General features: G+C 42.2%; 2 protein-coding genes and 1 pseudogene across 6 annotated transcripts; 2 read left to right on the top strand and 1 right to left on the bottom strand.

Annotated features, from left to right (window-relative positions):
* Window positions 1–463: 463 nt before the first annotated feature.
* Window positions 464–7,816, top strand: LOC146978323 (uncharacterized; annotated as a pseudogene).
* Window positions 7,817–12,457: 4,641 nt separating this feature from the next.
* On the top strand, window positions 12,458–18,944 carry LOC146978322 (uncharacterized). Its single transcript, XM_085790593.1, has 4 exons — window positions 12,458–12,650; window positions 16,917–17,165; window positions 17,541–18,624; window positions 18,707–18,944. The coding sequence occupies exons 1-4, from the start codon at window positions 12,458–12,460 to the stop codon at window positions 18,942–18,944; spliced, it is 1,764 nt and encodes a 587-aa protein (XP_085646719.1).
* Window positions 18,945–23,331: 4,387 nt separating this feature from the next.
* Window positions 23,332–27,741, bottom strand: LOC146978321 (uncharacterized). Of its 5 annotated transcripts, none has more exons than XM_085791053.1 (7): window positions 27,647–27,735; window positions 27,088–27,181; window positions 26,706–26,793; window positions 25,664–25,703; window positions 24,158–24,563; window positions 23,697–24,069; window positions 23,332–23,431 (listed from the first exon to the last, which is right to left on the bottom strand). In XM_085791053.1, exons 1-5 carry the CDS (start codon window positions 27,675–27,677, stop codon window positions 24,310–24,312), a joined length of 507 nt encoding a protein of 168 aa, XP_085647179.1. In that variant the 5' UTR covers window positions 27,678–27,735; the 3' UTR covers window positions 23,332–23,431; window positions 23,697–24,069; window positions 24,158–24,309. The 5 variants fall into 5 exon arrangements, 4 of the variants coding, with proteins under 4 accessions (XP_085647179.1, XP_085647181.1, XP_085647178.1 ...); XM_085791055.1 differs by having other exon boundaries at window positions 23,332–23,428; XM_085791052.1 differs by having other exon boundaries at window positions 23,333–23,424; window positions 23,596–24,069.
* Between the last annotated feature and the right edge of the window lie 185 nt (window positions 27,742–27,926).

The raw sequence follows: 27,926 nt of genomic DNA, 5'->3' as shown, positions 1-27,926 counted from the left end.
GGATAAACTAACCACATATTGGGGCTCTAAACAGTTACTTTCTCGCATGAAAACATATTAAAACTTAATTAAGTGATGTATTAACAGGGAACAGGGAATTAAAATAACTTCTCGAGATAATCCAGTTTCCAGTAGCAATCTTCTTCATAATTTTAATTCAGCTACTTGCCAACACTGCCCCCTACTGGTGACGAGGGCGGGCCATTTGTGAATCACCAGCTGTTTGTTTGTGGATCTCGACCGTGGCTTTTTTGTTTTTACAAATGGAAAAATATTTATTTACAAATATGTAGTATTTGTGGATAACAAAACACGTGTGCAAACCAAGGAATATTTCCAACCCTCTGTGCGTTTGAGACAACTTGCTGCTGCTGGTCCCTGAGGGGCGGAGTGGTGGCGACACCCACGTGACACGGATACAGGAAACGGACTCCTCGTGGAGCTTCTTGCTTCTCGCTGCTGTGTCACGGGGAGTGAGTGTGTGTCTGTGTGTGTCTGAGTGAACATGGCTAAAGTCCAGGTGCTGAGAGCGCTGGTGGAGCAGCGACTGAGTTCGGCCGTCGAAGAGATCTTTGTTCTGATTGAAAGAACCGTGGCGGAGTACGAGGAGGAGCTATGTCGGTCAGAGCAGGAGAAGCAGCGACAGAGGAAACAACTGGACGCTTTGTTAAACCCTCGGGTTTTGTTACAGAGAGCAGGTCAGTTATTAACGGAGAATCAGTTTGTCTCGGTTTGATGTAACGGAAAAACGTTGGTGGCGTTGAGGACGGACCAACTGACCGTTATAAACCATACCTGTCAAGTATCCCGTTTTGGCCGGGAAAGTCCCGTATTTTACCCCTCTTTCCCGCCGTCCTCCCGTATTAGTATTTTCCCGTAAATCTCCCGTATTTTAACCCGCGTTATTAAAAAATAATAATACCCCGGGCCAGTCCCGGCGGCACCCCGGACTGGACGCTGCTATTTCATTTGGGTTTTGGTTTTTACCTCGGAGTGGCCAACTCTCTATTAATCCTATCTTCGTTAGCGACGATGCGCGTGCTCGTCGTCACTATGTGCGAGTACACAGTCCAAAGCCGACATCACCGCGGCACTGACTGAGGTCCTGCTCATCAAGCCTGCGGGTCGACCCGCGTTGTTGCAAAAAAAAAAAAAAAAAAAGACTCCGGTTGTTGCAAAAAAAAAAAAAAAGACTCGTATTTTCCGCGCGAACACGCGCGGCTCGAACCAGCGCGTCCACACCGGTCGAGTTGTGTCGTCCATGCTCACTTAACCCAAAAGAACAGCTAGGCAGCCCAGTCCAGAGAGCAACAGAGAGGGACAGCAGAGTAACAGGTGTGTGTGTCTGTGTCTGTAGCCTACCTGCTGTAAAAGACAGGGTCATTCTATTAGCCTCATAGAAGGCTGAAAATCCCTGGACATATCTGCTCCAGTTATTCAGCAGTATAAAGCTAAAGCATGTGTGGGCCTTCTGTCATATATCTGACAGTAGCTCCAGCTATCAAAATACAGATGAGAATAGGGCAGAAGTTGTGGAAGAAGACAGTGTGGCCTGAAAGAGCTTCATGGTGAAGCAGAGGAAAGGGGGCCTTGAAAGGCCGGTCCAGGCCAAAAGATTTAAAAAAAAATAGTTTTGTTTTTGCCCACCAGCCACAGCTCCACACTAAACCAGTTCTGAGTTCACTTTAATACACTTTCATTCTTGCAGTTACAATGATAGGAACCTCAGTCAGTACTGAATCTGCTTTAAAAGAAAAAAAAAATGAAGCAATGTTGTCTTTTCCCTCTGTTTCTCCTCAGAGTACACCAGAATGCCTCATTTATGTGTTAGAAAAAAAAAAAAAAAACATTATTGTTGTTGTGACTATTGAGGTCAGGCACACCTGGATTTATCAGTTTGTCCAATAATGGCAGACGGGCTGGCTGAAGATCAGGAAGTAGTGCAACTGTGCATAAAGCCAGTGATTTTAGCTTTCTTGTCTTAAAATGTAAGGGATACTGGAGCTTGGTTGGGGTGGCAGCACTGTTCGCGGCGGGTGCCGGAAAATTTCCCTTATTTTCAAATCCAAAACTTGACAGGTATGTTATAAACATGAAGAGTAGACGCCGCATCGGCTGCTGGGGAGCAAGAAATGCGGCCGCCATCTTGAACAGTTGAGCAGCAGAAGTAACAGGACGCCAGAGCACTGTTCGTCCAGGCAAAATAGCGTTTTCCGACAGAATAATTGTAACAGAATGTTTTTCACCAGACACCATGAGGTGTCCAGAACAACATACTAAAAGTCCTAAGAAATCCTAGTTGGGGAAATATGTTTAATTCTCATCAATCCAAGATTGATTTACTGTATAAAAGTCTATAATGATGCCAGGCAACAATACAATATCAATGGGGCTATTTTTTTTTCTTTACTGCTATCACAATGAAAGTTTACACATTGAAAGTATCGATGAAATGTAACATTTTTTGTATTACAAGTTTCTTTGAAAATGGATATGAAGAAGAGAAGAAGCCATAAAGCTGCAAACAGCAAAAACAGGGGCCAAATAACTTAACACATTCATTTCCATTCAGTAAATTAACCCATGCATACACACAATGTGAAGTCACTTGCCACACTTGACCAATGCATACACACAATTTGATGTCACTTGCCACACTTACCTGGGTCACTAGTTGCCACAAAAAGACTTGACCTTAAGAATTGATTGCACAGTCTTGTCTCCAGTTGCTTTCTAAATCCATTTTTTATTAGCAAACAAGCCTTAGCTAATGACTTTCCCCTCAATTTGCAGAGAACATCAGAAGAAAGTCAGAATACATTAAAGTTGTTTCAATGACTGTGTGTGATGTTATGTTAAATATGCTGTTATGTTCAACAACATACAGCGGGACTAAGAACTTAGATATTTGGCCCCTGTTTTTGCTGCTTGCGGCTTTATGGCTTCTTGACCATAACTCAATTAGTGTTGAACTCATTTGCATGTTCAAATTTATTTTCCAAGAAACTTGTAATACAAAAAAATTTTACTTTTCATGTATACTTTCATTGGGTGAAGTTTCATTGTGGTAGGAGTAAAGGGGGAAAAAAACAAGCCTATTCGGGTGTATTTTGGGCATATATATATGTGTATGGCTCATTTGCTTATTCAAATCAATTTTCAAAGAAACTTATAATACAAAAAATGTTACATTTCATTAATTTTTTCATTTTGTAAAGTTTCATTGTATTGTATTGTATTGTATTGTATTGGGGGGGGAAATAGCCCCATTGGGGTGTATTGTTTTCTGGCCTTATTGGCACCATGGACTTTACAGTAAATACATTTTGGATTGATGAGAATTAAACATATTTCCCCAACTAGGATTTCCTAGGACTTTTAGTATGTTGTTCTGGACACCTCAAAGAAATGATATATAGTGAAACACTGTTTCTGTTACAATTAGTTGTATTTTTGGGTCCAAAATGAGCTAGATTACCTGGACTATGTGCAGCATATTATTTCTGTTCTAATCAGCGGACCATTGGAAACGGCTGGCTCTGGGGATTACTTTTCACAAATAAGATTGAACATTACTATTTGCTTTGTTAAAGGAGCATTATTGTAAATACAGCAGTAATAGCATTAAATAAGCTGAAATATGCTAAAGATATGTCGGAGGGAGCCATAACTAAATTTACAAAGAAAATAGCCAACAGTGTAGTGTCTGTGGGGCAAATGCAAAATTTGTCTTTGTTATGACACAAGCCGGCCTGGCGCCTGCTGCGTTCGATTGCACTCGGAACTTGGAAAGATCCGACCTCCGAATCGGAAAAATGTAGTAAATTGTAATGTAGCAGTGTTGGGCTGCTTACAGTCACTGAATCGCTCGGTAGAACACCTTCTCTCCACGTCCCTGTGTTTATATCTGATATGCTTCGCCACTGGCTCCATCTAGTGGCGAAATTAAGAATTTGGATTTGCATTAATGCTCCTTTAAACCCTCGGGTTTTGTTACAGAGAGCAGGTCAGTTATTAACGAAGAATCAGTTTGTTTCTGTAACGGAAAAATGTTGGTGGCATTGAGGACGGACCAACTGACCGTTATTGACCCTTTGCACGTGACGAACGTTCCACTTGCGCGAGATACGGACGCCATGATGGAAGATAAAAAAAGGAGGGCAAAAGAGCAGTGGAGTCAATTTAATTCAATGGGGCGCGTTATAGTTTTGTGACATGCCGTGGTTGTAGGGTTTCCCCCCTTTTCCACTGAGCTGGTTCCAGTGCTGGTTCGGAGCCAGTGCCTGACTAGCAGCGGTTCTTTGCTTTTCCACCAACTGGTTATTGGTTCTTAAAACTGGTTCCAAGCACCAACTCCTTGCTGGGCTAGCTACCAGCCATTGAAGAAAACCAACTCCAGTTTCAAAACACGATTAGACGTCAAAATAGAGGTTAAGATTTGTTATTTTCTGGGAGCGTAGAGTTATAGAGTAGTTATATGGTTTCAGTTATTTCATTGAAGAACATACAAAAGAGAAAACCAGATCGATGTAAACAAATACCCGGGAACTTGTTACTTGAAAACTTAATGCAAACAGTTTAATTATCTTATTTACTGTACCACAAAATGGTACAACAAAGACGTTTTAAGATACAGTAAAAGGTTTAAAAACAAAAAGCAATAAATTATAAACAGATACTAGATAATAAATTATTCATCCATTCAAGCACTGATCTCCTTTTGTTGGTTGTTAGCTTAAGCTCAATAATGCATCAGTGTGGTTTATTTATCTATTTAATATTTAATATTTTATAAAATAAATATACAGGGTAGAACCGAACATGCATTATTAAAGGCCGTAATTTTCAAGTCGGACTGAGAACACTGCAGTGATGTTTGTGCTCTCAAAGCGTATTAGAAAAGCAGTCCCTTGCTTCTCAAGTGATGTGAGTTGTTTTAAGTTGTGTGTAATGTTTGTATTTCAGAGTGTGTGAGGGCACAGGAAGTTCCCACAGAGCAGCAGGAGTGGAGCTCCAGTCAGGACCAGAGGGACTCTGAGCCTCCTCGTGTAAAAGAAGAGCTGGAGAACGCTTGGACCACTCATGGAGAAGAGCAGCTTCAAGGACCAGAGGAGTTCAAATTCATTCCTTTACCTGTGAAAAGTGAACATGAAGATAATGAAGAGAAACCTCCGCTCTCACAGCTTCAACAGGGTCAGACTGAGGAGGACGGAGGAGCAGAGCCTCCAGCCAGCAGCTCCCCTAAACACATGGAAACAGACACTGATGGAGGACCAGAACCAGACAGAAACACATGTTCAGTCAGACATTTACAACCAGATACTAATGACAAGACCTCCGATTCATCTGAGACTGAAGACAGTGAAGATGAGGAGAGGGAGAAAAAAGAATTGGATACTTGGACCACTCATGGAGGAGAGCAGCTTCAAGGACCAGAGGAGTTCAAAGTCATTCCTTTACCTGTGAAAAGTGAACATGAAGATAATGAAGAGAAACCTCCGCTCTCACAGCTTCAACAGGGTCAGACTGAGGAGGACGGAGGAGCAGAGCCTCCAGCCAGCAGCTCCCCTAAACACATGGAAACAGACACTGATGGAGGACCAGAACCAGACAGAAACACATGTTCAGACAGACATTTACAACCAGATACTAATGACAAGACCTCCGAATCATCTGAGACTGAAGACAGTGAAGATGTGGAGAGGGAGAAAAAAGAACCTCAGTCTGGGTTGAACTCTGAAAATAATGGCTGTGATACTAACAGGAAACTACATAGCTGCTCTGAGTGTGGTAAAACATTTGGCATCAAGACAAACCTGATTACACACATGAGAATTCACACAGGAGAGAAACCATTTAGCTGCTCTGAGTGTGGTAAAACATTTGGCATCAAGACAGACCTGACGAGGCACATGAGAACTCACACAGGAGAGAAACCATTTAGCTGCTCTGAGTGTGGTAAAAGATTTGGCACAAAGTCAGAGCTGACACAACACATGAGAACTCACACAGGAGAGAAACCATTCAGCTGCTCTGAGTGTGGTAAAACATTTGGCATCAAGACAAACCTGACGAGGCACATGATAATTCACACAGGAGAGAAACCATTTAGCTGCTCTGAGTGTGGTAAAACATTTGGCATCAAGACAGACCTGACGAGGCACATGAGAACTCACACAGGAGAGAAACCATTCAGCTGCTCTGAGTGTGGTAAAACATTTGGCACAAAGTCAGAGCTGACACAACACATGAGAACTCACACAGGAGAGAAGCCATTCAGCTGCTCTGAGTGTGGTAAAACATTTGGCATCAAGACAAACCTGATGAAACACATGAGAATTCACAGAGGACAGAAACCATTTATCTGCTCTGAGTGTGATAAAACATTTGGCACGAAGCCACAGCTGACAAGACACATGATGATTCACACAGGAGAGAAACCATTTAGCTGCTCTGAGTGTGGTAAAACATTTGGCAGGAAGTCATATCTGACAGGACACATGATGATTCACACAGGACAGAAACCATTTAGCTGCTCTGAGTGTGGTAAAACATTTCGCATCAAGACAAACCTGATGAAACACATGAGAATTCACAGTGGAGAGAAACCATTTAGCTGCTCTGAGTGTGGTAAAACATTTGGCAGGAAGTCACAGCTGACAAGACACATGATGATTCACACAGGAGAGAAACCATTTAGCTGCTCTGAGTGTGGTAAAACATTTGGCACAAAGTCAGAGCTGACACAACACATGATGATTCACACAGGAGAGAAACCATTTGGCTGCTCTGAGTGTGATAAAACATTTGGCATCAAGACGAGCCTGATGAAACACATGATGATTCACACAGGAGAGAAACCATTTAGCTGCTCTGAGTGTGATAAAACATTTGGCAGGAAGTCACATCTGACAGGACACATGACAACTCACACAGGAGAGAAACCATTTAGCTGCTCTGAGTGTGAGAAAACATTTCGCAGGAAGTCAGAGCTGACACAACACATGATGATTCACACAGGAGAGAAACCATTTGGCTGCTCTGAGTGTGATAAAACATTTGGCATCAAGACAAGCCTGATGAAACACATGATGATTCACACAGGAGAGAAACCATTTAGCTGCTCTGAGTGTGATAAAACATTTGGCAGGAAGTCACATCTGACAGGACACATGACAACTCACACAGGAGAGAAACCATTTAGCTGCTCTGAGTGTGAGAAAACATTTCGCAGGAAGACGGACCTGACGACACACATGAGAAGTCACAGTGGAGAGAAACTATAAAGATGCCCAGTTTGTAAGGAACCTTTTAGATTTGAGTCGAACTTGAAACAACGTGACAACCCACAGTGGAGAAAAACCATACGAGTGTTCAGATTGTGGTCGACGCTTCACTCGGAGTAACAGTTTAGCTGCACACATGAGAAAACATGCCAATAACAACACGGTTCAACTGCCAAGTGTGTGAGGCCAGTTTCAGATGGAAAGGATACAAGGACCAGTTCAGAAAGGTTCGTAGACGACCAATAGGCAAACGGCGTCAGAGGCGTCGTCTTGGCAGCGACAGTAAACCAGTCTGAAGGATTCAATTCTCTGCTGTTGTCTGGACATGGGTTAAAGTTCACTGTAGTAATACTAGTACTAACACCAATCTGTGAATTGGTTCAAGAAAACATCGCAGACGTTTTTAGGTGTGGTGTTTATAAGTTTGGTCATTTTGATAACTTGATTGTTGTGTGTTGCATAAGGACCGATCTTATGTGTCCAAATATGAAGATGTTTATGTTTCATTCTGATCTGATTGAAGTACAAAAAACCTAATATGTTCTTGGGGAGTTTCATTCTGTACATGTTTGGAAAAATATCTGTATATTCTTGTGAGTTGTCTCTGAAATGTTCCTCCCTGTGGAGAAATAAATATGGAGGAACTGAGCCATGGACTAGAAGACTTTGCATTATGTTAGTTACATCAGTTAGTGTCACTTCAGGTACAGTCACACTAAACTTCAACAAATAGGAGCAGACTCCCAGATTTGAAAAGTCTGAGGTCAAGTTCATACTAATTTACGTGTCTTTGTCCACTCGACTACATAAAAAGAGGTGAAACACACTGTTTAAATGTATTTATTTAGTTGTGGATACTAGCAGATGAAGACTGTAATGAAATAGTAACCTCAGATTCATGATTTTGGTTTTTAAAAATCTTCCTCATTAGCATCAACAATTTTAACATCCAGTAAATCAATATGAAGTTACTGAAATGCTGTTCCTCATTATCTGCACTTTTCTGATACACTCACTACTTAAAGGATCATAGGGCAGGATTTGTGAGAAAATACACATGCGTTTTATGTTTTTTAAATAATAATGGGTGAGGAAGCGTTCAAAACCAAAAAGAATGAGCCCACCCGCGTATCTCTCCATTGCCTTGAACGGGGTCTGTGCTGCATAATGCGCTGCAATTCAGGGGGTGAATTTCACGCGCTGACGTCAGCGATTCCCCGACCGCCTTCGAATGGATCTTTACAGTCTATCCATGGAATGGATACATGAGGGCAACTGGTGGATCCAAATGACTGTTTGGGAAGCTCTTCGCCCGCCAGCAAACGACCCAGCACAACTGAAAGCCCTGTTAAAAGCCATACTAAAAATCATCTATCACCTATCTATCTATCTATCTATCTATCTATCTATCTACCCCCCCCTGTCGCCACTCTCTCTCTCTCTCCCTTCACACACGCACACAGCAGCAGGCAGGTCACTAACTTACACACCCTCTCCTCTCCCTCATCACTACTGTCTTATTATTTTCCATTAGCCGCAGCTAGCAGTTAAAAGGAGAAAAATGAGTCAAAATCGGTTCTACATTTATTGTCTGTTTATTGTATATCCCCGGGATGACGATGTAGGTTAGCCGGCCGACCACCTCAGTAGCCCAGCTGCCTCTGTGATGATCCGCTCGTCTGGCGGTAACGTTAGCCAGTGGCGGAGCTAGACTTTTATCCTTGGGGTGGCCAGGGGGTGGCCAAGGCTATTTCAGGGGGTCCACAGACTATGTCGATGAATTTGTCTCTCGAACAATCAATTGTAATCGGAGTCTCTAAATGTTGAAATACAGTCCCCCTCCCACGACCCATTTTGGTTATTTTAAAACATTCTCTGTGGTCTTTAAATTGTGATTATAAAGTTTTTAGCCAAAGTCACAAAACCTGTGCCATTTCCCAGGGCTCTTCTTCTGCACAGCACCAGCAGCTCATTAGCAATGCGCCTCTGGAGGGTGGGCAGAGAGTGCGCTGCCCCGCCCAGCTACCCCCTCGCAAATAAAGTCCTTGCTCACGGTACAAGCTGCTCTACCAGCTGAGCTATACCTGTTATACCTTGACAGCTACACAGACAGCTACACCGAGCTGTCAAGCCTTTCACCTCTGAGCCAGATGCAGAGCGGGGCGGGAGCTTGTAGCACTTTGCCCTCCCCTGGGGTTGTGACACGTCAGCTCCAGTCTCCCTGAAACTGCCAGTTTGCGTCTGCCATTGGTTCACAGCAATTTGAAGGCAGAAAAACTCAGAAATGCAATTTTGCACTTCCTTTTCTGCTGATATGTCCTCTAACACAGGAAAAATGCCACAGGAACATGTGAAAAGCACAAAGAAAATTTTCATGGGAGGGGTCTTTAAGTACATATTACACACCCAGCCTACTCACAATCACACAGTTACTTGCTGAACACACAGTTACTTACACAGTTACTCCCTCAACACAGTTACTCACTGAATACAGTTGCTGTACTCACACTCGTACACTTACTCACTCACACAGTTAATCACACAGTTACTTACTGAACACAGTTACTCACACTCACATAGCATGTTTCAATGTCCCACATCCTTGAGTTTTACAGGTGCATCTCAATATATTGAATGACATGAAAAAGTCTATTTCCAGTAGTTCAAGTCAAAAAGCCCCCATCAAGTATAGAGAGCCTAAGTGGAAGCAGGAAGTAACGGTCACTATGGGACCTTAACTCGGAAAAAGTCTCCATGTAAGTGCAGTGACGGGGGGGGGGGGGGGGGGGTCTCACACCAGGCTCTACAAACACTGCGATTATCATGCCACGTAGCAATGGGACTTGTCGCTCATTAATATACTGCACAACTGAAAATATTGTTGCGACCCCGCAGTAATGTTGTTGTTATGATGTTTAAGTTGTGTGATTTCTGACTGACTATGAATGTGTACGGTACGGGCAGGTAGGGTATGGTTGGATGAGAAACTGAGGGGCCGGGGTGAGTGTGAGGAAGACCTGTGTGTGTGTGTGTGTGTGTGTGTGTGTGTGTGTGTGTGTGTGTGTGTGTGTGTGTGTGTGTGTGTGTGTGTGTGTGTGTGTGTGTGTGTGTGTGAGTGTGAGAGTGAGGAGGAGCAGAGGAAGAAGTGAGACCTGTCAGATAGGTTTGTGTTATGTTGTTGTAGTTACATCGGCTCGGACGCTACAATATCAATAACAACGTGTGCTTAACATCGACGTCGGATTGTGCCAGATGCGCAGCGGTTTGTGTTTATTCATCTTAACAGAGCGCGTGAGAGATTAACACACACATTCACACAGGCTACACACACACGGGCTACACATGCCCACAGACACACAGCTGATGGGCCGAGGCTCCCCCAGTGGGGGCTCAACCTGGAATCGGCGCCTATGAGTCCATAATCGCGGTGCAGACGAGTGAGTTTGGAGCTAGAGAGGAGAGACCTTCATTATCGCTGCTCTGCTGCGTGTTTGTGAGCGTGGGTTTGGATCTCTTCTTTTTTTCCAAATGCCTGGAAAAGGCTCAACTGTCTTTTTGACATTTCTATACTGGACCGGGCGTAATCATCACTAGCGGTAGTGTAAATAGGCGGCAGAAATCAAAAAGAGACAGATGACATGACGTAAACGTCACGACAATCACTGGCTTTTACGTTAGGGTTCCCGTGATTGGTTTAACAATCAATGAACTCAGCACGTTCAGCCTGTTAAAAACAACAAGCGTCTTTATCACACCCCCTCAAAATAAACAAAATTGCTTTTTTTTCACCTATGAAAAAAATTGTACGCACACGGATTCCGGCCGGCGGTGCCACTGTGTAAGTGAACGGGAGTCAAAGTTTTATTTCGTGATCCGATTGAATTGTGCCATGAGAAAAAGAATATGACCTGTTTAAAACATCAGGTTTCATCCCGAGAAATCAGCAGTTTGTTGTAAAACTATTGTAAAATAAAATTCAGAAGAATCCGTAACCAGAAAGACTACAAGTCGCGTAGGTGACGTCACACACCAAATGCCGCCCTTTCCCGTGTCAGTTGGTGACGTATTTTTTGTGGGACACCAGACTTGTAGTCCGTAGAGCGTCTTCACACAAAATAGCCTACATTCTTCCGTTGCCGTTTAACAACAAACTGCTGATTTCTCGGCATGAAACGTGATGTTTTAAAGTGGTAGAGGTCATATTTTTTTCTCATGGCACAATTCAATCGGATCACAAAATAAAACTTTGACTCCCGTTCACTTACATGGAGACTTTTTCCGAGTTGAGGTCCCATGGCAACGTTAGGCTACTTCCTGCTTCCGCTTAGGCTCTCTATTGAGAGCATATAGATGGACAAACTTATCAGAAAGCAAACATTTCCATTTTAAAAATGTTCTTTAAATTGGTCTTTTTTCCTATTGTTTTTTTTAGATACTGAATTTTAGATCTTCATTAAATATAAGCCATAATCATTACACATAAAATAAAGTAAATAAATAAAGACATGTTTAGTTATGTGTGTAATGGATCTATATAATGCATTAGTTTCACCCTTTGGATTGAATTACTGACATAAGTAAACTTTTCCTTAATATTCTAATTCATTGAGAGTCGTTAGCCAGGTGGAGCTTCACGACGGAGCAAACCTCCAAACAGGCGTCATTGGATAAACTAACCACATATTGGGGCTCTAAACAGTTACTTTCTCGCATGAAAACATATTAAAACTTAATTAAGTGATGTATTAACAGGGAACAGGGAATTAAAATAACTTCTCGAGATAATCCAGTTTCCAGTAGCAATCTTCTTCATAATTTTAATTCAGCTACTTGCCAACACTGCCCCCTACTGGTGACGAGGGCGGGCCATTTGTGAATCACCAGCTGTTTGTTTGTGGATCTCGACCGTGGCTTTTTTGTTTTTACAAATGGAAAAATATTTATTTACAAATATGTAGTATTTGTGGATAACAAAACACGTGTGCAAACCAAGGAATATTTCCAACCCTCTGTGCGTTTGAGACAACTTGCTGCTGCTGGTCCCTGAAGGGGCGGAGTGGTGGCGACACCCACGTGACACGGATACAGGAAACGGACTCCTCGTGGAGCTTCTTGCTTCTCGCTGCTGTGTCACGGGGAGTGAGTGTGTGTCTGTGTGTGTCTGAGTGAACATGGCTAAAGTCCAGGTGCTGAGAGCGCTGGTGGAGCAGCGACTGAGTTCGGCCGTCGAAGAGATCTTTGTTCTGATTGAAAGAACCGTGGCGGAGTACGAGGAGGAGCTATGTCGGTCAGAGCAGGAGAAGCAGCGACAGAGGAAACAACTGGACGCTTTGTTAAACCCTCGGGTTTTGTTACAGAGAGCAGGTCAGTTATTAACGGAGAATCAGTTTGTCTCGGTTTGATGTAACGGAAAAACGTTGGTGGCGTTGAGGACGGACCAACTGACCGTTATAAACCATACCTGTCAAGTATCCCGTTTTGGCCGGGAAAGTCCCGTATTTTACCCCTCTTTCCCGCCGTCCTCCCGTATTAGTATTTTCCCGTAAATCTCCCGTATTTTAACCCGCGTTATTAAAAAATAATAATACCCCGGGCCAGTCCCGGCGGCACCCCGGACTGGACGCTGCTATTTCATTTGGGTTTTGGTTTTTACCTCGGAGTGGCCAACTCTCTATTAATCCTATCTTCGTTAGCGACGATGCGCGTGCTCGTCGTCACTATGTGCGAGTACACAGTCCAAAGCCGACATCACCGCGGCACTGACTGAGGTCCTGCTCATCAAGCCTGCGGGTCGACCCGCGTTGTTGCAAAAAAAAAAAAAAAAAAAGACTCCGGTTGTTGCAAAAAAAAAAAAAAAGACTCGTATTTTCCGCGCGAACACGCGCGGCTCGAACCAGCGCGTCCACACCGGTCGAGTTGTGTCGTCCATGCTCACTTAACCCAAAAGAACAGCTAGGCAGCCCAGTCCAGAGAGCAACAGAGAGGGACAGCAGAGTAACAGGTGTGTGTGTCTGTGTCTGTAGCCTACCTGCTGTAAAAGACAGGGTCATTCTATTAGCCTCATAGAAGGCTGAAAATCCCTGGACATATCTGCTCCAGTTATTCAGCAGTATAAAGCTAAAGCATGTGTGGGCCTTCTGTCATATATCTGACAGTAGCTCCAGCTATCAAAATACAGATGAGAATAGGGCAGAAGTTGTGGAAGAAGACAGTGTGGCCTGAAAGAGCTTCATGGTGAAGCAGAGGAAAGGGGGCCTTGAAAGGCCGGTCCAGGCCAAAAGATTTAAAAAAAAATAGTTTTGTTTTTGCCCACCAGCCACAGCTCCACACTAAACCAGTTCTGAGTTCACTTTAATACACTTTCATTCTTGCAGTTACAATGATAGGAACCTCAGTCAGTACTGAATCTGCTTTAAAAGAAAAAAAAAATGAAGCAATGTTGTCTTTTCCCTCTGTTTCTCCTCAGAGTACACCAGAATGCCTCATTTATGTGTTAGAAAAAAAAAAAAAAACATTATTGTTGTTGTGACTATTGAGGTCAGGCACACCTGGATTTATCAGTTTGTCCAATAATGGCAGACGGGCTGGCTGAAGATCAGGAAGTAGTGCAACTGTGCATAAAGCCAGTGATTTTAGCTTTCTTGTCTTAAAATGTAAGGGATACTGGAGCTTGGTTGGGGTGGCAGCACTGTTCGCGGCGGGTGCCGGAAAATTTCCCTTATTTTCAAATCCAAAACTTGACAGGTATGTTATAAACATGAAGAGTAGACGCCGCATCGGCTGCTGGGGAGCAAGAAATGCGGCCGCCATCTTGAACAGTTGAGCAGCAGAAGTAACAGGACGCCAGAGCACTGTTCGTCCAGGCAAAATAGCGTTTTCCGACAGAATAATTGTAACAGAATGTTTTTCACCAGACACCATGAGGTGTCCAGAACAACATACTAAAAGTCCTAAGAAATCCTAGTTGGGGAAATATGTTTAATTCTCATCAATCCAAGATTGATTTACTGTATAAAAGTCTATAATGATGCCAGGCAACAATACAATATCAATGGGGCTATTTTTTTTTCTTTACTGCTATCACAATGAAAGTTTACACATTGAAAGTATCGATGAAATGTAACATTTTTTGTATTACAAGTTTCTTTGAAAATGGATATGAAGAAGAGAAGAAGCCATAAAGCTGCAAACAGCAAAAACAGGGGCCAAATAACTTAACACATTCATTTCCATTCAGTAAATTAACCCATGCATACACACAATGTGAAGTCACTTGCCACACTTGACCAATGCATACACACAATTTGATGTCACTTGCCACACTTACCTGGGTCACTAGTTGCCACAAAAAGACTTGACCTTAAGAATTGATTGCACAGTCTTGTCTCCAGTTGCTTTCTAAATCCATTTTTTATTAGCAAACAAGCCTTAGCTAATGACTTTCCCCTCAATTTGCAGAGAACATCAGAAGAAAGTCAGAATACATTAAAGTTGTTTCAATGACTGTGTGTGATGTTATGTTAAATATGCTGTTATGTTCAACAACATACAGCGGGACTAAGAACTTAGATATTTGGCCCCTGTTTTTGCTGCTTGCGGCTTTATGGCTTCTTGACCATAACTCAATTAGTGTTGAACTCATTTGCATGTTCAAATTTATTTTCCAAGAAACTTGTAATACAAAAAAATTTTACTTTTCATGTATACTTTCATTGGGTGAAGTTTCATTGTGGTAGGAGTAAAGGGGGAAAAAAACAAGCCTATTCGGGTGTATTTTGGGCATATATATATGTGTATGGCTCATTTGCTTATTCAAATCAATTTTCAAAGAAACTTATAATACAAAAAATGTTACATTTCATTAATTTTTTCATTTTGTAAAGTTTCATTGTATTGTATTGTATTGTATTGTATTGGGGGGGGAAATAGCCCCATTGGGGTGTATTGTTTTCTGGCCTTATTGGCACCATGGACTTTACAGTAAATACATTTTGGATTGATGAGAATTAAACATATTTCCCCAACTAGGATTTCCTAGGACTTTTAGTATGTTGTTCTGGACACCTCAAAGAAATGATATATAGTGAAACACTGTTTCTGTTACAATTAGTTGTATTTTTGGGTCCAAAATGAGCTAGATTACCTGGACTATGTGCAGCATATTATTTCTGTTCTAATCAGCGGACCATTGGAAACGGCTGGCTCTGGGGATTACTTTTCACAAATAAGATTGAACATTACTATTTGCTTTGTTAAAGGAGCATTATTGTAAATACAGCAGTAATAGCATTAAATAAGCTGAAATATGCTAAAGATATGTCGGAGGGAGCCATAACTAAATTTACAAAGAAAATAGCCAACAGTGTAGTGTCTGTGGGGCAAATGCAAAATTTGTCTTTGTTATGACACAAGCCGGCCCGGCGCCTGCTGCGTTCGATTGCTCTCGGAACTTGGAAAGATCCGACCTCCGAATCGGAAAAATGTAGTAAATTGTAATGTAGCAGTGTTGGGCTGCTTACAGTCACTGAATCGCTCGGTAGAACACCTTCTCTCCACGTCCCTGTGTTTATATCTGATATGCTTCGCCACTGGCTCCATCTAGTGGCGAAATTAAGAATTTGGATTTGCATTAATGCTCCTTTAAACCCTCGGGTTTTGTTACAGAGAGCAGGTCAGTTATTAACGAAGAATCAGTTTGTTTCTGTAACGGAAAAATGTTGGTGGCATTGAGGACGGACCAACTGACCGTTATTGACCCTTTGCACGTGACGAACGTTCCACTTGCGCGAGATACGGACGCCATGATGGAAGATAAAAAAAGGAGGGCAAAAGAGCAGTGGAGTCAATTTAATTCAATGGGGCGCGTTATAGTTTTGTGACATGCCGTGGTTGTAGGGTTTCCCCCCTTTTCCACTGAGCTGGTTCCAGTGCTGGTTCGGAGCCAGTGCCTGACTAGCAGCGGTTCTTTGCTTTTCCACCAACTGGTTATTGGTTCTTAAAACTGGTTCCAAGCACCAACTCCTTGCTGGGCTAGCTACCAGCCATTGAAGAAAACCAACTCCAGTTTCAAAACACGATTAGACGTCAAAATAGAGGTTAAGATTTGTTATTTTCTGGGAGCGTAGAGTTATAGAGTAGTTATATGGTTTCAGTTATTTCATTGAAGAACATACAAAAGAGAAAACCAGATCGATGTAAACAAATACCCGGGAACTTGTTACTTGAAAACTTAATGCAAACAGTTTAATTATCTTATTTACTGCACCACAAAATGATACAACAAAGACGTTTTAAGATACAGTAAAAGGTTTAAAAACAAAAAGCAATAAATTATAAACAGATACTAGATAATAAATTATTCATCCATTCAAGCACTGATCTCCTTTTGTTGGTTGTTAGCTTAAGCTCAACAATGCATCAGTGTGGTTTATTTATCTATTTAATATTTAATATTTTATAAAATAAATATACAGGGTAGAACCGAACATGCATTATTAAAGGCCATAATTTTCAAGTCGGACTGAGAACACTGCAGTCATGTTCGTGCTCTCAAAGCGTATTAGAAAAGCAGTCCCTTGCTTCTCAAGTGATGTGAGTTGTTTTAAGTTGTGTGTAATGTTTGTATTTCAGAGTGTGTGAGGGCACAGGAAGTTCCCACAGAGCAGCAGGAGTGGAGCTCCAGTCAGGACCAGAGGGACTCTGAGCCTCCTCGTGTAAAAGAAGAGCTGTTGAACGCTTGGACCACTCATGGAGGAGAGCAGCTTCAAGGACCAGAGGAGTTGAAAGTCATTCCTTTACCTGTGAAAAGTGAACATGAAGATAATGAAGAGAAACCTCCGCTCTCACAGCTTCAACAGGGTCAGACTGAGGAGGACGGAGGAGCAGAGCCTCCAGCCAGCAGCTCCCCTAAACACATGGAAACAGACACTGATGGAGGACCAGAACCAGACAGAAACACATGTTCAGACAGACATTTACAACCAGATACTAATGACAAGACCTCCGAATCATCTGAGACTGAAGACAGTGAAGATGAGGAGAGGGAGAAAAAAGATTTGGATACTTGGACCACTCATGGAGGAGAGCAGCTTCAAGGACCAGAGGAGTTGAAAGTCATTATTTCACTTGTGAAAAGTGAACATGAAGATAATGAAGAGAAACCTCCGCTCTTACAGCTTCAACAGGGTCAGACTGAGGAGGACGGAGGAGCAGAGCCTCCAGCCAGCAGCTCCCCTAAACACATGGAAACAGACACTGATGGAGGACCAGAACCAGACAGAAACACATGTTCAGACAGACATTTACAACCAGATACTAATGACAAGACCTCCGAATCATCTGAGACTGAAGACAGTGAAGATGAGGAGAGGGAGAAAAAAGAACCTCAGTCTGGGTTGAACTCTGAAAATAATGACTGTGATACTAACATGAAGCTACTTAGCTGCTCTGAGTGTGGTAAAACATTTGGCATCAAGAGAAACCTGATTACACACATGATAACTCACACAGGAAAGAAACCATTTAGCTGCTCTGAGTGTGGTAAAACATTTGGCATCAAGACAAACCTGATGAGGCACATGAGAATTCACACAGGAGAGAAACCATTTAGCTGCTCTGAGTGTGGTAAAACATTTGGCATCAAGACAAATCTGATGAAACACATGAGAATTCACACAGGACAGAAACCATTTAGCTGCTCTGAGTGTGGTAAAACATTTGGCATCAAGACAAACCTGATGAAACACATGAGAATTCACAGAGGACAGAAACCATTTACCTGCTCTGAGTGTGATAAAACATTTGGCTTCAAGACAGACCTGACGAGGCACATGATAACTCACACAGGAGAGAAACCATTTAGCTGCTCTGAGTGTGGTAAAACATGTTACAGGAAGTATGATCTGACAAGACACATGAGAATTCACACAAGAGAGAAACCATACAGCTGCTCTGAGTGTGATAAAACATTTGGCAGGAAGTCACATCTGACAGGACACATGATAACTCACACAGGAGAGAAACCATTTAGCTGCTCTGTGTGTGGTAAAACATTTGGCATCAAGACAAACCTGATGAAACACATGAGAATTCACACAGGAGAGAAACCATTTAGCTGCTCTGAGTGTGATAAAACATTTGCCCAGAAGTCACATCTGACAGGACACATGACAACTCACACAGGAGAGAAACCATTTAGCTGCTCTGAGTGTGATAAAACATTTCGCATGAAGAAACACCTGACGAGGCACATGAGAACTCACACAGGAGAGAAACCATTTAGCTGCTCCCAGTGTGATAAAACATTTGGCATCAAGCCAGGCCTGACGAGACACATGAGAATTCACAGTGGAGAGAAACTATAAAGATGTCCAGTTTGTAAGGAACCTTTTAGATTTGAGTCGAACTTGAAACAACGTGACAACTCACAGTGGAGAAAAACCATACGAGTGTTCAGTTTGTGGCGGACTCTTCACTCGGAGTAACAGTTTAGCTGCACACATGAGAAAACATGCCAATGACAACACGTTCATCTGCCAAGTGTGTGAGGCCAGTTTCAGATGGAAAGGATACAAGGACCAGTTCAGAAAGGTTCGTAGACGACCAATAGGCAAACGGCGTCAGAGGCGTCGTCTTGTCAGCGACAGTAAACCAGTCTGAAGGATTCAATGCTCTGCTGTTGTCTGGACGTGGGTTAAAGTTCACTGTAGTAATACTAGTACTAACACCAATCTGTGAATTGGTTCAAGAAAACATCGCAGACGTTTTTAGGTGTGGTGTTCATAAGTTTGGTCATTTTAATAACTTGATTGTTGTGTGTTGCATAAGGACCGATCTTATGTGTCCAAATATGAAGATGTTTATGTTTCATTCTGATCTGATTGAAGTACAAAAAACCTAATTCTTGGGGAGTTTCATTCTGTACAAGTTTGGAAAAATATCTGTATATTCTTGTGAGTTGTCTCTGAAATGTTCTTCCCTGTGGAGAAATAAATATGGAGGAACTGAGCCATGGACTAGAAGACTTTGCAATATGTTAGTTACATCAGTTAGTGTCACTTCAGGTACAGTCACACTAAACCTCAACAAATAGGAGCAGACTCCCAGATTTGAAAAGTCTGAGGTCAAGTTCATACTAATTTACGTGTCTTTGTCCACTCGACTACATAAAAAGAGGTGAAACACACTGTTTAAATGTATTTATTTAGTTGTGGATACTAGCAGATGAAGACTGTAATGAAATAGGTCACACAGACAGTTTAAAAGTTTTAGATTGTAACCTCAGATTCATGATTTTGGTTTTTAAAAATCTTCCTCATTAGCATCAACAATTTTAACATCCAGTAAATCAATATGAAGTTACTGAAATGCTGTTCCTCATTATCTGCACTTTTCTGATACACTCACTACTTAAAGGATCATAGGGCAGGATTTGTGAGAAAATACACATGCGTTTTATGTTTTTTAAATAATAATGGGTGAGGAAGCGTTCAAAACCAAAAAGAATGAGCCCACCCGCGTATCTCTCCATTGCCTTGAACGGGGTCTGTGCTGCATAATGCGCTGCAATTCAGGGGGTGAATTTCACGCGCTGACGTCAGCGATTCCCCGACCGCCTTCGAATGGATCTTTACAGTCTATCCATGGAATGGATACATGAGGGCAACTGGTGGATCCAAATGACTGTTTGGGAAGCTCTTCGCCCGCCAGCAAACGACCCAGCACAACTGAAAGCCCTGTTAAAAGCCATACTAAAAATCATCTATCACCTATCTATCTATCTATCTATCTATCTATCTACCCCCCCCTGTTGCCACTCTCTCTCTCTCTCCCTTCACACACGCACACAGCAGCAGGCAGGTCACTAACTTACACACCCTCTCCTCTCCCTCATCACTACTGTCTTATTATTATCCATTAGCCGCAGCTAGCAGTTAAAAGGAGAAAAATGAGTCAAAATCGGTTCTACATTTATTGTCTGTTTATTGTATATCCCCGGGATGACGATGTAGGTTAGCCGGCCGACCACCTCAGTAGCCCGGCTGCTGCCTCTGTGATGATCCGCTCGTCTGGCGGTAACGTCTGCAATTAAAGTACTTACGGGCTATTTATAGATCATACAACCCCACATTTAAAAAATGCTAATAAAAAAGGGAAATGCCATTGAATAAATTTCAATTAAATGAATTTGACTTCTATGTCATAATTATGACTTTTTAATCTCATATTTTATATACCTACTTTTATCTCATATTTTTCAATGTCAGTTTTGTTGTCATAGGCTACGTTTACTTTTACATCTGATCATTTTTGACCTGTTATCACGTAATTATGAATTATCTCTATTGATTGTGAATATTTATCGTCACGCTCTATAATCCCACGTGTTTATCTTTTTTTCCCCCTTTTCTTACGGAGTTAGGCTTACACATTTATGATTTGAATCCTGCTGGCTCACTGGAGAGATATATTGGTTAAAGGGGAACTAAACCCCATCAGTTTTGGATGACGTGCTCTAAGCTTGAAATTCAAAAAATGCCTTGATTATGGGCGGGACTCAGGAGCACTCTCCGATCCCCCCTCCCCCTCCCCCCTGCGCCCCATTCACACCCGCGAAATCACACAAAAGAGAAAAAAAAGTAATAAACACACATCGACACTTCTGCTAGCGCTAACGAGCTACTAACGAGCGACTCAGCACTAGTAGCGTGGACACTACTAGGAGAGGACGCTGGAGCCGTGACACAGCATCTACAGCTGATCCGCCGGCTCGTTAGCTCGTTAACGGCTCGTTAGCGCCGGTCGCACTAACGATTCCCGTCCAGGCAGCTGTTAGCAGCCGTTAGCCGCAGCAGAGCAGCTAGAGTGCCTAGCAACCGTTAGCGGCAGGCAGCAGCCGGTGCTGATTGGCCGGGGAGCTGGTGGCCGATGACGAAAGCTGCCTCCAAAACGTCATCTGCCTCCATCTCAGCCAATAGGAAAATTCGATTGTAATAGCCGTGTTTCAACCCATAGAGGGCAGTCACTCTACATTTTTACTACAAAACACACCAAATTGAAATATTTTGACTAAAATGTCAAAATTTGGACCAGAATCAACCGACAACACTACCTTATACCCAAATATATTTGTTTTCAGCAGAAAAAAGTGGTTTAGGGGTTTAGTTCCTCTTTAAATCAAAGATATTCAATAAATGATATGAAATGGTATACACTTCCTGTCTCTCTAAGTGGGCGTGGCCAACCGTCACCCCACCTCGTCTGTGATCATGTGTGTGGATTTATACAATTTGTAGGTAGATGAAAGTGAGATATTTATATTTTCTTATGATAACATTAAATATTTACACTACTAACAGTAATATTTAGCATGCCAAAAATAATTTAAATCATTTTCACGGGAGTTCGCGGGCGTTTGTTTGACGTTGCCTAGGAGATCTGTGCCAAATCTCGCGAGAGTGTGTCGTAGAGACAGAGACAGGTCTTGAACAAAGTGGATTTTAACCGGATCTCTCCGTCTGAAAATTACCATTTTGGTGTCAAACTGTTCAGAAGAGATGTGGCTTGTGAAAAATGAGTCCAAAATTTGCTTCAGTGACCGTGGGGAGAAAGACCCGACCATATTCGGTGTTCAAATTAAATTGTCCCATAGGAATCAATACACTCCAAGCTGCCTCTGGTCTCTCTAAAGGGGCGTGGCCGTGCAGAAGCCCACGTGACATGCATACAGGAAGCTGACTCGTCATGAAAGGTCTTGGTTTATAAACCGTCTTTGGTTAAATATTCGCGCGCATCGACCACTTCAGTCATGTACGTTCCGCCAGAAAAACGTCACCATTGGTTGCGTTCCGATCCACAGTTTACTTTGGACAGAGCTCCCTACTCCCTACTCCCTGCACAGGGAATCTGCCATAGGGAACTTCACTTGACGAATTTAACTTCAATCGGAACACCCTGCAAACGCCACAGCTGCTTCCGGTCGAGTTCTGAAACATGTGTTGTGAATAAAAATGTGATTTCATTCATTTACATTACCGCAGTCATTTGCAAGATGTACGGTGTCATTCCTAAATAACCGTTACATCTCATACACCCCGTTGTTGTCGCCATAAGCAACTTAAATGTAAGCTTAACAAGCAAAACTTGTAAATAAATGTGATTTGATGAATTTACAAGATGTACAGTGTCATTCCTTAAGAGATTCTTATCACATCATTAACAAATTGTGTCAGACTACTTACAGATTATTTTAAAATCCTTAATAACGGAGAAATAACGGCCGTAACGTCCGGTTGTTGTTGCCATAAACAACGTAGCCTACGGTAATTGAGGAGAAAAAATGGAGCCACACTCCCTTATTTTAGCCTTTAGTCTGGCATATTTTTTCATATTGCACCAGCAACGTGAAAGAGCCCGTCGTAGACGTCGACTGCGAATGAGAAGACTTCTGGCAATGCTTGCCTTAACCCTTGAGCAAGTATGTTTTACCCTACCGTTTTTTCCTTTGCTAGCTAGCGCCACCAGGTGGTTGTTTTTTTGTCTTCTTAACTCAGGTCCTCAGGCCTAATATTTTAATATCTTAATATAAATATATAATATTTTAATTATTTGAATAATCTAGTATTTCAATATCTTAAAATGTATTTTATCACTAATACAATAACAATGTAACAATAGTGTAACTTGTCAGGTGGGCCTTGGGGACTGGAGATGAGATTCCCTTAGCAGTGGTGAACATGAAACAACGGGAGTACTTTTTAAACAACTTCATACTTCCAATCCACTATATTTCAGAGACATGGTAGTAGTAGTAATAGCAGTAGTAGTAGTACTAATAATAATAATGCAAACCTTTATTTGTATGTTACAAACCCAGAGGAAAAAACTAGGGGGATAAGGGTGGTAAAATAATAGGCAAAAGAAGTGAGGGAACCAGAGATTACCAACAACAAAGGTTTTATTAACAAAAAAGCCAACAACTAAAGGTAAACCACAACGAAAATGCAAAACTAAACGAAGGGCGATTCTCAATATGAATGATGATCTTCCAAGCAAAGAACACAAAGCAAACTCCATGCTGCTAATTCGGCCCACTGGCATAGCTCAGCTCTCTCCTCCTTTTAAATCCTCCTACGGACAGCTCACTGCTGGGAAGGAGAGGGAGGGGCAGTACATGGAAACAAGAGAGGGGGAAAGAACATAGACAACAAGGCCTGAAAGCAAACAATCAGATACACAGTTGTTAAATAGAAATAAAAAAACCATATACTATTATGATCACATTTTTAAAAATGTTTTTTCTTTTATTGACAAATCTCAATTTTTAGGACGACAACCCCAGATCATATAGCCAAATCAACCCAACTGTGCCAGTGCTCCAACTCTTTTTTGACGGCGAAAGTGACACCAGACCTGATTTTCGCCTCAGCCGGGATTCTCTGAATGCCCTCCTCAGGATGTTGCACGAGGATCGACACCATGGATGGGGCCAAACCATTAAGGTGCTAGTTTTCATTTTCTGGTTGGCTTGTGGGACCTCCTACCGTGTTGTCTGCAGGGTTTTCGCCATGCCCAAGACCACTGTTTTCCGGTCCACCAGGGAGGTCCTGAAGACACTCCTGCAATTTCGCAGCAACATCGTCAGGCTCCCAGCAACAGAGGACGAAAGGAGGGCTGTGGGGGAAGGCTTTGCCAGGTTGGCCAACCATGGAGCGTTCCGGAGAGCTTTGGGCGCGATAGATGGCTGCCATATTCGGATTAAAGCTCCAACCAACGACGCCATCTGCTATTTCAACAGAAAATTATTTTATTCAGTTGTTTTGCAAGCTGTGTGTGATAATAATGGCAGATTTATTGATGTGTTCTGTGGATACCCTGGGTCAACCCATGACGCAAGGGTCTTGCGCTGCAGTCCACTGTTTATGTCTGCAGTGTATCCTCCCGCAGATTTTTTCCTGCTTGGGGATGGAGGATACCCCTGTATTGAAAACCCCATCACCATCATCACCCCATACAGGGAACCTGTTCAGGGGCCAATCGAAGCCCGCTTTAACAAGCACCATTCAAGGGCGAGGTGCGTAATCGAGACCTCTTTTGGCAGGATGAAGGCCCGGTGGAGGGCCATCTTCCTGCAGACCTTACCACTGGACAGGATGGTTGTCCCCAAGGTAGTGACTGCTTGTACCATCCTCCATAATATCTGCCTGGGAGTAGGGGATGTCATGGACGAGGCAGTGGCTGAACCCAACAGAGCACGTGGCCATGTGGCAGAAGGGAGGTCTGCAAGAAGAGAAGAACTTGCGGCGTTAATATCAGCCCCCCAGCACAGACACAATGTTTTACAAGACCATGATTATTAGTAATGTGATTTCTGGACTTACCCCATTTGTTTAGTTGTTGCATAATCAGTAGTTTTTTTTTTTAAGTTATTCAGTTTTAGTTTTAGAATTCAGAGAAGATCAAAACATGTTCAATTTGTAAATAAGTAATTTAATCTGTATAACATTCATTTAATAAATAATTTAATCTGTACATATTGATTCAGAGAAGATCAATACATGTTCAATTTGTAAGTAATTTAATCTGTATAACATTCATTTAATAAATAATTGAATCTGTACATATTGATTCAATAAATAATGATCTGTGTAAATGAAAAAATAATAATAATTGTAATTTGTATAAACTAATTTTGATTTGATTTAGGGATTTTGATTGATTTGATTGATTCTGATTTCTGTCTGATTCAATAAATAAATATTTTTTCCTGTATCTACTACTAACAGATTCATTCAATAAATAAATAAATAAATGTGAAACGTTTTTCCGTCCACCTCATCCAGTGAATCTGTGCCCTTTCAACCCAATTCCCCAACCAGATCTGCAATCAATAAATAAAGTTAAAAAAAAAAAGCTAAAGAAAAAAAAACAAAAAAAAACACATCTCTATTTTTTAACAATTGATTCAAAAAGGACTAAAAATTTATCATTAAAGTCCATAATCCGCCTCTCCCTATCCTCTTCTCTTCTGGAGTCTTCCCTGAGGAGGTCCAGAATTTCTCCCACTACGCGCTTCTTCGGTCTGGTTGGCGGGATGATGGGGACAGCACTAGCTGAGAGTGTGGCCGTGGGAGCAGGTCTGGTTGGGGGGATGATGGGGACAGCACTAGCTGAGAGTGTGGCCGTGGGAGCAGGTCTGGTTGGGGAATTGGGTATGGTTTGAGGTTGAGGTGTAGGACTGAGGGCACAGGATTCATCAGATGAGGTGGATGGGATCTCTGGGAGGGTTGACACCAGTGCTGGGGGAGCCATGGATGCTTTCTGCCCTAGGAAAGCATCCATGGCATAAAACCAGGGCCAGGAGGCTGCGGTGACGTCACCTGCTTCCACTCCCGACCCAGTTGGTGGGTTCTTCAGGTCCTGCAAAAACATTAGATATTGCAAAACTACAAAGATGTATTAAAGGTTGAGTATGCAGAATGCGTATTAAAAGCTATACTTTTGCAAACATGACACGTCTACAGTGCACTTAGGGCCGGATTTACTAAGATCCCAGATAGCGGACGCTATATTGTTTGCGTCCGCTACAATATTGCGAGTTTGGTTAGTGCACGCAAAACAGGTGATCTACTAAGAGAAACCCGCTAAATGAAAACACGTGCAAACCGCAATATGTAAATGAGGGTTTTTTTTTTGTTTTGGTAAATCACATTGCACGCGCTAAATAAATCTATTTGCATCTACTCCTCCCAGTATTCTGCACGTTCTGGCTGAAACGCCCATATTTACATATTCATCAAGGCAAACACGCTAAATGGATCGCACGTGCTATTCTGCTCGTGTGAGGGACGCAATCCTCGGTGCGTCCGGTTAGTAGATCAGGTTCCACATGTGTTTGCGCGTGCAATCACGTTTGCACACGTTTTAATACACGCAAACCTTTAGTAAATCTGGCCCTTAGAGGGGTCCAGAATGAAAGTATTGCTTTTCCAGAAAAAATTATGTGTAGCCTAAATTAATTATTTAAATTTTTTTGACGGGCTCGACAATGACTTCCTGTTTACATCCTACCAGCCAGCAGCTGCCATTGAGGTTCACTTCTCCGCTTTTTTCCTAACCCTCCTCCCGGTCGTATACATTTGTTTTCAGCGAAGCCAATCGTGGATCGATGGATTATCATATACATGTTATGTTGAGTGTATGTGTGTAGTCTTGTCTGTCATAAACAACAGATTACATGTTACAGGACGTGGTGCCACAGAGATGAGAGCTTCTTTTTTTTTTCACCAAGACGAGAGAGCTGAGCCTGTGACAGAGCAACTGTCTGTGTGACACCGCCCAGGTCAGAGGCTCTGATCAACAAGTTTGGTTTTCATATGTGCCCCTCCATAACAGCTTCTGTGTGAATAAATCCCGACTTACCTTGTATTTTTTCTTTAGGTTTTCCCACTTACGGGAAGCCTGTATAACAGAGACTTTTGTCTCCAGGCCCATCTCTCTGAGTACAGCTCTGTAATAAATTAGGGATAGACAATATTGAAGACAGGCAGTTTATTTGTAAAGCAAATTTCTTCAAATAGGCAATAAAAGAGCTTTACATTAAATGCTGTTAAATAAACATAAAAGAGCCGAGAAGAAAGTGATTAAATCAAGCTAAGAAAAAAAGACAGATATTAAAAGAGAACAAATGATTCAGTACAGTGTAGGAAATAAAAGCTACTTTAAAAATGCAGTAGGACGTTACTCGAAAATAAAGAATAATAACATCAGTACGTTCGTACAGCTAGGTGATCTTTGAACTTACTCCCATCCGCTCTTTGCAGCGTTGCGCCGGCCCGTGAACAGATGTTCCATCTCACTCCGGTGCTGGATAAATTCCGTGGTCTCCTCCCGGGACCCTGAATTAACAGTTAGCGTTAGGCTAAGAGCAACGTTATGCAAGTCATAAATAAGTGTAGTGCCTTGTACGTAACTATTAACGTTAGCTGACTTGTCGGTGTCTTAAAATAATTACCGCAGCTAAAAAAGGAAAGGGAAACTTGATGGTAACTTTAATGTCAGCATCAACATTTATTGAGTTATGCTAACCAAACCACCGTAGCTTATGCTAACCAAAGCTAACCAAACCACCGTAGCTTATGCTAACCAAACCACCGTAGCTTATGCTAACCAAACCACCGTAGCTTATGCTAACCAAACCACCGTAGCTTATGCTAACCAAACCACCGTAGCTTCTGTCAACGACAGCTCGAGTTTTAAGTAGCTTATTGTGAAATTTTTGTGTACAAGTAATACCACTAATTTCATGTTACAGGACTATTAATAGTAATACCGTCAACTTTTGTTACAACAACGATACTTACACACGTAAACGAAGTCGGGGCTCCCTGCCATCTTGTTGTCAACTGTCCGGACCGCAATGACTGATGGGTAATAACGTCCGGTGAACTGAGCGAAGTGAGGAACCGTTGTTCACTCCCTCCCTGCACAGTTCACAGTTCCCTTCAAACTGCTCCCTGCGGTTTGGAACCACACTTAAAATGGCGGCACACCCTGTGTAGTCCACTGCGCAGGGAACTAAAGGTCGATCGGAACGCACCCATAGTGTTTGGGTAACCAAGCGCACTCAGCGAAGTGTGGAAG

Source organism: Trachurus japonicus, chromosome 11 (assembly GCF_045865225.1).
Source record: "Trachurus japonicus isolate A0001 chromosome 11, Traja_1.0".
NCBI classification, from domain to species: domain Eukaryota; kingdom Metazoa; phylum Chordata; class Actinopteri; order Carangiformes; family Carangidae; genus Trachurus; species Trachurus japonicus.
This window is presented reverse-complemented; position numbering and strand designations above follow the sequence as displayed.